At 45.5% G+C, this 10,227-nt stretch overlaps 1 protein-coding gene across 2 annotated transcripts; it reads right to left on the reverse strand.

Moving 5' to 3' along the window:
* Positions 1–2,150: 2,150 nt before the first annotated feature.
* Positions 2,151–4,550, reverse strand: LOC103904414 (thymosin beta-12). 2 transcript variants are annotated; one of them, XM_009285891.1, is made up of 3 exons: positions 4,504–4,550; positions 3,491–3,598; positions 2,151–2,489 (listed from the first exon to the last, which is right to left on the reverse strand). In XM_009285891.1, exons 2-3 carry the CDS (start codon positions 3,588–3,590, stop codon positions 2,452–2,454), a joined length of 138 nt encoding a protein of 45 aa, XP_009284166.1. In that variant the 5' UTR covers positions 3,591–3,598; positions 4,504–4,550; the 3' UTR covers positions 2,151–2,451. The 2 variants fall into 2 exon arrangements, with proteins under 2 accessions (XP_009284166.1, XP_009284167.1); XM_009285892.1 differs by lacking the exon at positions 4,504–4,550 and adding an exon at positions 4,077–4,103 and having other exon boundaries at positions 2,158–2,489.
* Between the last annotated feature and the right edge of the window lie 5,677 nt (positions 4,551–10,227).

Below are 10,227 nucleotides of genomic sequence, written 5' to 3' on the forward strand. Positions count from 1 at the left end.
TAGCAACAACTAAAACATCGGGTGTGTTATAACATTGTTCTCACCCTAAACCCAAAACACTGTACCAGCTACTAGGAAGGAAATTAACTCTATCCCTGCCAAAACCAGGACACTGTGCAAACACGAGAGGAGAATATCTGTTTTCTTGCTCCGGCCAGATCTTCCTTCCCTTCCTCCTGCAAAGTGCAAGCTTGAGGACACAGCCCAGGCCTTGAGTTTCTGGGTGAACCTGGGGGCACAGACGGAGGCCACTGGCTCAGTTGTGCCAAAGAGGTTTTTGGTGATTTACAGCTTATTGTGCTGAGCGAGTTGGCAGATGCTCTGAACTGGCAGAGAAGGAGGGAGATTGTCACGCGGAACAAAGTGCTGTCTCCTGGCAAAACCGAGGAGAAAGTCTAGTCTGCGGGCTTGCCCGCTGAGTGCAATACGGTGCTTAAAAGTCATCCTGCGGAAAAGGAATGGGTAATCTGGTTGAACGGTATTAGCTGTACGAGTTTCCAGCAGGTGTTGTTGCTCTAAGCGCTGTCTCTGAATGCTCTCTCCATGAAGGAACTGTCATCAAAGTAGATATTTAAATAATGTCAAAGGCTCTTTGACCTTGAAGTGCGTGGGGAAGGTATGAGTCACAAAGAAGATAGCACCATTTTCCTTGTTGCTCAACCTTTCACGTTCTTCACCCTTTAAATAAAAGTGAGTATTAATAAATCCAGCAGACCCTAAAAAGCCCCCTTAGAGTCAGGTGACAAGGGGAATGAGGTCCTCAAAGAAGGATGTGCAAAAAAACCTTGGTCATGAAAAAGAAACAGCAGCGATGTTGAACTGATGAGTAGTGATTCAAACAGCAGTCTTGGCCCTTTGAATACCACTGACATTAACGAAGCTCTAACGGAAATCACTAGTCCTGCATGCCGTCTGTTTTCCCTTGGTCTCTTGGCCACCTCTGTTTACTTTTTGTGGCCACTGAGAGTCACCTTTCTTGCGGCTACGCTGCTATTGTTTAATTACAGTTCTGATTATTCACACTAAATGTCAAGTGTCAAGCAACCCTTAAGTAAATGAGAGCTTTCTAAACGCCACCCCAACCATTCATTTCTGCTCTCTGAAGCCTGTAGAACAGTTTCTGCCTCGCCTTACATGGGTATAAACCCAAGTAACCCTGTTGAAGTACACAGAATTATTCCTATTTCACAGCGCAAGTAGGATCAAACCAAAGCTCCAGGGACAGCAGTTTATCTTCCCAGAGTAAGCACTTGTTTTTCTAACATGATTGCAAATTAATTCCAGAGATAATGTGATACCATGTAATTGAGAGTCCCCTGAGCTGGTATCGGAGTCTGTTTTTGCCAAGCCCTCTGCAGACCAGTGGGGATGTTATTGCACCACCAGTAAGGATGATTTAGGGAGTCTTTGCTTGCTTTGAAGGTTTGTGTCCTACGCCCCTGTGCTGCTGAAGGTCTCTCTCTCATCCCAGAAAATCAGTGCAATAGCAAATTTTCTTTCCTTCTCTCACCTTCCCGCGTTCCTGTATTGCTTGATATTAGATGGGCCAAAGGCTATGCGTGCTGCAGTTGTCCCAAGGTTGATTGGATCTTGGCAGGCTAAAGAGAGAGAAAAGCTGTGGAGACGGTGCTGTAGCCCTTCTCCCATCTGGGATGCTAATTTGAGTATTTCCTCAGCCCAGCCATCAATTTTTCATGGAATTTGTAAGCAGGCACTTGTCTCTGAGACCTCTAACCTACTGTTGGACAGGGCTGAAGCAGGCCAGCAGCCTCCCATCTTATTCATGCCTGCTGCGAAGCTGGGGGTTTAAAAGCTTAGGAGCTACTAGCATAAAGATTTGCCCCTCAGAGTTCCCCTGAAACACTCTTGAGCGAGACAGGGAAGGGGAGAGAAGTCTCCAGGCATTTGCAAAGGCAGTCGGGGGGTGCCTGGGGGTCGGTGCTGTCTGGGGCTCCGGGAGTCTGCAGGATACAGGTGTACGTGCTGATGGAGAGGGGCTGTATGCTGACCAGGGGGTCCTGTCGGTGCCTGGGGTAACTTCCCAACCTGGCTGTGCTCTCTAGATGCTGTGGCAATGCAAACAAAGTGAGGAGGACGCTAGTAAGAGTTGCAGTGTAAACTCTATTTCTGCAAGGCTCAAAGACAGCTGATCAGAAGAAACCTGTTTATTGTGAGGTTTAGGAAAACAATTTTTATGCAAATTGCTTTTTTTTGGCAAGTAATGGGGTTGATACAGAACTTGGAATTACAGTTTTAAGAATACAAATACACAGTATCTTGTTCAACAAACACAAAACAAACTTCTTCCCTGGGGAACATGAAATGAGCAAATGTTTGCTACAATAAATGGGCAACAAACATTGGATGGGGGGGACAAAACAAAACACCACAACCCAATTCGGAAGCCAAAACCCCACTGAAGAAGCAGCAGTCACATCTTCAATTTTACGCTCAGGCTGTACTTTCACTTTGCTTTTCCTGTTCAATAGCTGCCAGAAAGACAGAGGAAACAAAAACATCATCAGTAAACATTGTAATGGTTCTGCAGGGTACAGATTTCTACGGTCATTCTTAAAGCCAGGGGATGGTAAGTCCCCACTTGCTTTCTTTGGCCACCCCTGAAATGCCAACCCATTCCCACGTCTGCGTAGCAGGTAGGGTGCAGTTCATGATGTGCAAACCTCCTCTTGTATTTACAGCTTTAGCATCAGTAGGGATAATAAAACAGGGAAAAAACAGGTATTTTATGTCAAGGGACAATGCGTCTCCATGGCTATCAGTACTGACACATCCAAAGTGGTGAGTGATACTCTTCTGAAGGAAACCACTCACAATGTCTGGTCCAAATGCAAGAGAAATGCCGTTTTCAGATCCGAAGTTGAATGTGAATCACAACCCTCATCTGGCTGCCTGTGCCCAGTGCGTGTACGGGAGAAGACCCTGCACGAGAAAAGCCCAGGCGTGCTTTGCTAAGGAAGATTGCCTGTTATGGGTTTCTCTCGCTCCTTTATTCCCAGAGAAGGTGCCTGGAGCTCTCCTGGCCAGGGCTGACAGCAGGTACCAGCGGGGGGCAGCAGCTCCTCTGTCTGATAACGCAAAATCCAGAGCCCAGGCACCTTCTGGGGATGCTGCCTGGCCTGCCCGGGATGTGCAAGGGTTTCCCTGTGCGTCTGTGCCTCCGAAGAGGCTGGTAACATGGTAATTACGAACAGTTTGATCCTGTTACCTGCAACCAGCAGAAAAACTGGTCTTGCTTTTAGCAGAAGCAAGAGCAATCCCATCAGAAAGGATTTTTCAGACAAAACACACCGTCGGTTATAACTACTTGTATCCTTGGAAGCCCAGCATAGAGTACAAGTCTTAGTATTATCCCCAGTCAGGAGATGAGTTTGAGCCTGTAATCCTACGATTAGTATTCATTTTGCATATGAACTGCAATACAGATTGTGTCCTTGCTACTCGTAGTTCAAATAGCCTCATAAGCACTTACTTTCTTTAGTGGGCAGTGGATTTTTCTCTCTGGTTTCTGTCTTCTTCAGCTTGGTCTTGTCAAATGTTTCAATTTCTGCAAAATCTGGCTTGTCGGACATGATGGGTACTGACAAAGGAAGGAAAAACACACCCGTGGCTTCATTAGCTAGTGCTGTGATATCAGCCATCTGCAAAGTATTTTCTGCTCGAAAGAAAAAATATGAAAATACCATAAAAATGTTTATTCAGAAAAACCCCACGAATCTAAGACCTCAATCTGGGACCTCTCCCTGAGGCTTGGCTCTTTCAGAGCAAAAGAGAAAAGGCATAAATAGAATTTTATCCAGATTTCTCAGACAAAATTACTAAAAATCGTATTTTGCACATGGAAACAAGAACATCTCAGTAAAGAAAAGACAATGCATTAATTGCCAATAATCCCCCGTGCCTCCTGACATAAACTTCTCTTTTAAGGAACGCTGCTAACCAGAAAGTCTACAATAAACCCCAAATCCAATATGAACAAAAAGCTTCAATTATGATTTTGTTTTAATTAATAGGATTTGTCTTTAATTCTGAGCACCCTGTCCTGAGTGCGTACATACCCCCGTATCTGGATGAGCTGCTGTGGACACTTGTGCTTAACAATAGAGGACTGGTTCACCCAGCCCTTTGTTTGCTCTCGCACTCAATATCCCAGTCGCAGGCTCAATGGGTTTGATTATACCCTATCATAAGAGAAATCCGCAAAGCACACCGGCATTCAACGCTTCACCTGTCGAAACTTCCCTAATCCAATTCCTCTTTTTAATATAAATTCAAGTTAAAATCCAGCCTGGGCGTTATTCCCCTGATTTCAGTGGAGTTTCCCATCAAGGCGAGGTTTGGCCCGGAGATGGCTGATATAATTACATTTTTTCCTTCCTGAAGACAATCAGACTTCATCGCTATCTGCACTGAGGCAACAGAAGTAAATATTCACAGGGAAAAAAAAAAAAAAAAAGAAAAGCTACTAAAAGCACATGGCATTACCGTCTGGCTGCTCTCTCCTCAGCTGCTTGGTGGCCGTCTGAGGCAGTGTGAGTTGAAAAAGGTCAGGGTAATCCCTCCTCTCCTCTCCTCCCCCCGCCCGAGCCCATGGCTATTAATATTGATTAGTTTAGTGCTGGGATTGCTCAGCGTTTAGGGAAAGGACAGCTTGCAGCTGCAGAAAGTGCACAAGGGAGGGAAATGGGAAAACTGATGTGGAAAACTGCCAAAATACATCTTGATTCTTTTTTTTTCCTTTTTTCTTTTCTCCTCGTTCACCAAGACAGTAATATTTAAGTTTCCCTTCCTGCCCTTCTTTTACAGTGCTGAGGTTCAGAGTTAATGTGAGGTTTGGAGTTCATTTAAGGGCTGGTGCTGCAGTTTGTGGGGGGATTTTAGGTGTATTCAGCAAAGCGCCTGGGGATCGTCCCCCACCCGCCCAGGCTGGCAGAAGCACATGCTTGGGGCTCAGGAGCACTCTAAGCACAGTCGTGGTACCATCACCGCAATCTGAGATACGTACGGCCTGAGCACCGTGCTGGTGTCCGGGAATGTGTCCTGAAAGGAAGAACAATGAATCTTTCATTTGCTCCCACTTTGGTAGCTACAAACCCACTTGCTGGTGCCTCCCTCAGCCCAATGGTGTGTGGCTCTGCAAGCCAAACCGGGCAGCTGCCCACAGCCGACCTTCCTGCCTTCACTTTGCAAGAAGCCGTGTTCTCCCATCCTGCTTGCGTGGCTGTTCCCTGTATTCCACCCATCCTGCTGGCGTGGACCACGCTGGGCTCGCTCGCAGGGAACCTCTTCAGTTGCAGTGAAGGGAGAATGCACTGTAGGCATCGAGTGATGTAATTTCAGAAAAACCTTTAAAAGGGAAGTGGTGGAGTCACCATCCCTGGAGGTATTCAAAAGACGTGTAGATGTGGCACTTAGGGACGTGGTTTAGTGGTGGACTTGGCAGTGTTGGGTTTACGGTTGAACTCGATGACCTTAAAGGTCTTTTCCAACCTAAATGATTCTATGAAAATGGCTAATAGCCCTTGCATTTATTTGCAAGACGCGTTTTGTATTACATGAGAAACTGAATGGAGACAAGATTGTGCAGTGTGTGAACACTACCTGTACCAACCTCCCAGAGCCACTAGGAGCCTAGATGTCCACCCCCCTCTCGAGGGCTGTGGACATCCCTGTGACTGTGACATGGCTCCAGCTACGCTTCCCGCTTTGCAGCACGAAACTACTTGGGGAATCCTTTTTCAAGGCCCTCGGGTTTGGGAGGGAAGGGCTGTGCGCACCCCCCGAGATGCTGGTGTGGGTTTCCTCTTGTGTAACTTTGGATGTCTCCATCTGGATTACTCATCTAGACTCCACGATAGTCAATAGGGAGGTAACTAACTTGGGATAAAATTAATTATGCCCTGGGAGTATCCGGGTTTCTCTACTGACTATAAAGGAAGCCTGGACAACTTGCTCAGAGAGACAGACATGTCTCGCAGCTGATTGAGAGCCCTGGAAAGGTGCTGTGGATCTTTCTGTTGGCATACCAGGCTTAGGTAGAGTGGGTTTGAGTCTGATATGTGTGCATGGAGAAAATGGTTTTAATGTGTTTAAATGTGTTTTAAGGACCTCTTCTTTCGGTGTGTGTTTAAACTAAAATAATGGACACAAATGCAGAAAAATTTATTATTTTCACTCATCAGCATTCATAAATAGCGGTGCCTTTCCACGCAGTGATTCTTTCCTTTATCCATCCCGTTTTCCGTATCTTCAGAGAGTGCAGGGGTTGCTGCATACCCTGGTAAATAGCAGTCTAAGAGCAGGTTTTCTCTGTGGCCGTGTCTGCGGTATTTGAAGTAAAGGAGAATAGAGTACCGTAGCGGTGGAAAAACCTGCACAAGGCTGCTCAGCTGGAGCTCCAAGGGGATGGTCTGGGTCCCACTGAGTTCAGCACTGTGCCAACCTGGCTGTGCTGCTTTGGGACCTAAAATTGTCCTGGCACTAACGTAGCTACATTTTTGTTATGCTAAAAGCCCAGTTGACTTGTGCAGACTGGCTTGCTTACCTCTGCATCTGCACTGACTGTCCATGCAAAATCAGCATGTGTGCATACCAGTCATATTTAGCACCAGGACTCGGTTCGCTTGCTTCCATCCCCTTACTCCAACCAATTGTCAAAAATAGAAAGCTGTTTTCTTGACTGAAAACCCCTGGGAATAAGCAGGAAGGCAGCCACTGGGTGAATATTCAGTGTAAGCCATAGCTGAGGTTTGGCACTGAAAAGTCTTAGTGTCTGTTTAAAGAGAGAGCATTAACCTCTTCTTGTTAGGCTGGACACCAGATTGAGAAGATCAAAAGATGAGAAAAGACTTTAAAACGCAATCTGAATGATTCACGAATTCAGGCAGTTCATGAGTTTCAGTTTTTTAAATATTTGTCCATTTTTACAAGTAACAGAATTCTTACGTGACAAGAGATTACAAGGTGGAAAACTCCTAAACTTTTAGACTGGTGCAAATTCTCTCAGATGTAGAGAGCAAGCAAAGTGTTCAGGAGAGTGAAGGAGAAGAATCTCACTTCTGGTTTTCCGTGTACAGTCACGGGCTTGACCCTAGCATCCACAGCTGAGCTCAGGCTTCCCTAAACATGCTAAGACAGGGTGGGCACGCTTGTTTTTTCACCACCACCATTTTACTTGCCCTTTACTTGCCTTTACTTACATTGGCAGACCTAGTATTAAAAACAGTTTGGGGTGAGTTGTCTGGGTTTTTAGGCTGAAGATGACCAGGCTTTTAACTGATACTGGGTTGGGTTTCTGAGGAAGGTGCAACAGTGTTAGTCCACGTAACATAATGATGAGAAATTACATGTTCTCACTCTCAGTTGAAATCAGTAGTTACTCATCTCTATAATGAACATCTTGACCATTGCACAAAGTGCCTGTCAAGTTTCTGTGGCTTGTAAGTATGGTACTGTGGTCAAACACAGCTCATGTTGGATTCAAGCCTCATGTTTACATACTGTGTGCAGGACAGACAGCCATATGCAGTTTTCATATGGAAAGTTTGGAGTTTGGCCTGAGGGCATTGCACAGTGCGTTGAGGCTGGTCACGGGAGGGGAAGATGGGTAGGTAATATGTTACTCAGATACCTTTAACTTTCACTGGGAACTGAGATATTCTTGCTCTATGAGCAGCAAAGCAGTTATTTGACAGGTTTTTAATGGCAGGATTTCAGAGTCACCACCTTCCGTAAGGGGAACGTGGCAGTTACCTGGCCTTGGGATGACTGTGGTAATAACGAACCACAACGGTCTTTGAGGTGCACAGAGGCAGCCGAATGATCCAGCATATAGAAGTGAGAAAAACCAGCAAGCCAGCGGAGCAAGCAAACTATAGGATCTTTACAGATCCTATACACATAAAACACGTAAAGCCACATTGGTATGGCCATGTCTGAAAAGCTGCCTCAGATACAATGGAAATTGCATTTTATTTCAATCTGCTGCCAAAGGATGAAGGGCTGAGTCAAACCTGCCGGGACTGACACCTCTGATACCAGTGAGTCACCTGCCACTGACAGCATTAAACTGTGCCTGGCAGCGCAAGCCACTGAGTGTCTGTCAGACACCCACAGAGAAACAGGTGAAAACAAATACTTGCTACCAGGATGCAGTAATAGGTGAGAGGAAATGTTTAGAGGGAGCTCAAGTGCAAAGAAAAATTTGGAGGGGAGTCTGAAGAGTGGGGCTGGGAGGTTTGAAGCCTGCTGCCGCTCAGCTTTTTCCCTTGGCTGTTGTCACTTGGAAGCAGCGAGCCCAGCCTGTGCGGGCTGGGGCTGCAGGGGCTTTTATATATATGTGTGTGTGTGTATATATATATAAAAAGGCTATAGCGTTTCACGGGCTGGGGGGATGCTGTGCTCACGTTTGGCACAAGAGGTGCTCTGGAAGTGCCAAGTTTCATGGAGACTAGGTGGGCAACTGCAAGAAGAAGGGGTTTCTTTCTCCTTGGTGCAACAGTGGGAATCGGATCGCATCTACTTCCATGCGGAGCTGAGGAGGGACAAAGCACCCTAACGCGAGCAGCCGGTTAGAGGAACAGACGCTCGAGCAGATCAGTGTCTGTAGCTGAGCCAATAAGCTGACACAACTGATTTTATAATCACATTAGTGCTGTCTCGAAATAACACACCCACTCAAACATAACAGTGATTTCATTTTCAAAATGTTGTGGTATTTTTGGTGCTAAAGGTAGGGGATTAATTTTTCAAGGTCAAAAGCTGGGCTGCAATCTGCAAGCACCCTAGCTCCTTTAGGTCCCTATGAGCATTAAGCACCTTCCAGAAAGGTAGCAGGATTGGGCATGTTATAAGCTATCCTTAGAAGGTTTCCCGTCCTTAGGGAAACAGAAAAAAAAGACTACGGCTTCACTGAAAGGGTTTTCTTAGTTCTCTTTGTGCCTTTTGTTCCATCTTGCTGCCAAAAAAAATATCCATGTTTGGGAACGGAGACAGGTTCCCAGGCTAAGAGACAATGAATCCTGGGGGTGTAAGGAAGGCAATGATCTCTCTTTGGCAGGGTGTCTGCTGTAATGCTGCACTGCTAGTGTGCAAATACTCGATACTTATCTTCTACTGTATGTTTTATCATTACCTAAGGTGTTTCATTTTCCTTATTGAGACCATTGAGCCTTAAGGGTAGGTGCGTACAGAGGATGAGGGGAAAGGAGAGGCTAGTTGTAGATAGTCCTTCTGCTTGGGCTATTTTTTCCAACCCCATGTTTTCCAAATAGCTCTGGAGTTTAGACAGTCTATACTAGGAGTCCCATTGCAGCAAAGAGCAAAAAGAGAAAACATAAGCTAGTGGGAGTGCAAATTTCCTCTCTCCCTCTTTTTTGGTCTTATAAGACTCGGTATGGGGGTGAATTTTTAAAAGTTTAACCAGATGGAGATTCTTGCAACAGAACTCTCTCAAGAACTGACCCAAAAGTGTGTCTGCCAGCGTAAAGTACTTGGCTTCGGCCTGGCCTTTTCTAGCAAAATGTGGTGACACACGCGTGCATTATGAAAGGAAAAAAAAATTAAGATAAAATGTCCATGCACATGCTTCTCTCCCAGAGTGGGGAAAGAAGCATGTGATGTATTAGTCACATTTGTTAATATGCTATAGAGCACGTGGCAGTTTGTGATGAATACTGGTCTAGAAACACTAGTTTAGCATGACTTCCAGTCTTTACTAACAGTCTTTTTTTTCTCTCTCTCCTTTCTGTCTCTGGACAGAAGCATCTCTTGCAAGCAGCAGCTCTTAGGGAAAGAGTAAGACAGAAGTCTTGGGTGAGCGTTGGGAGTGTGCTCAAACGTGGCTCTTCTCACTGCAGCTGGCTGCTCTGGAATTAAATGATCCACTGTTGGATTTCTCACTCTCTTTGCTTTAAACAAAAGGAAAATCACCATTCCTTATGAAGATTAAATTGTGGCACCCAGTGTGCAGCAAATAGATAACCAACATAATCCAAGATAAGGTAATAAAATCCAGAGATCTACTAGCTTGATATTAACTTCAGATTTTCTTTTTGTCCAGAGGAAAAAGGACAATAGGTGGGTCTGTCGTTACAGTCCACGTCGTGCTGGGGTAGATACGGAGGCGTGGTATCCTTGACTTTTGGGACACAGAGCTGTGGATGTAGTTTTGATGGGTGCCTAACCAGCACTTCTCTTTGTGTTGCCAAA

This window comes from Aptenodytes forsteri, unplaced genomic scaffold (assembly GCF_000699145.1).
Source record: "Aptenodytes forsteri isolate BGI_AS27 unplaced genomic scaffold, ASM69914v1 Scaffold54, whole genome shotgun sequence".
NCBI lineage: Eukaryota > Metazoa > Chordata > Aves > Sphenisciformes > Spheniscidae > Aptenodytes > Aptenodytes forsteri.

Bases quoted from the DNA above. Each gene is read 5' to 3' on its own strand.
- LOC103904414 (XM_009285891.1), bottom strand. From the start codon at position 3,590: ATGTCCGACAAGCCAGATTTTGCAGAAATTGAAACATTTGACAAGACC. The intron at 2,490-3,490 runs GTAAGTGCTTAT...TCTTTCTGGCAG, and splicing joins TCCACTGCCCACTAAAGAAA to CTATTGAACAGGAAAAGCAA.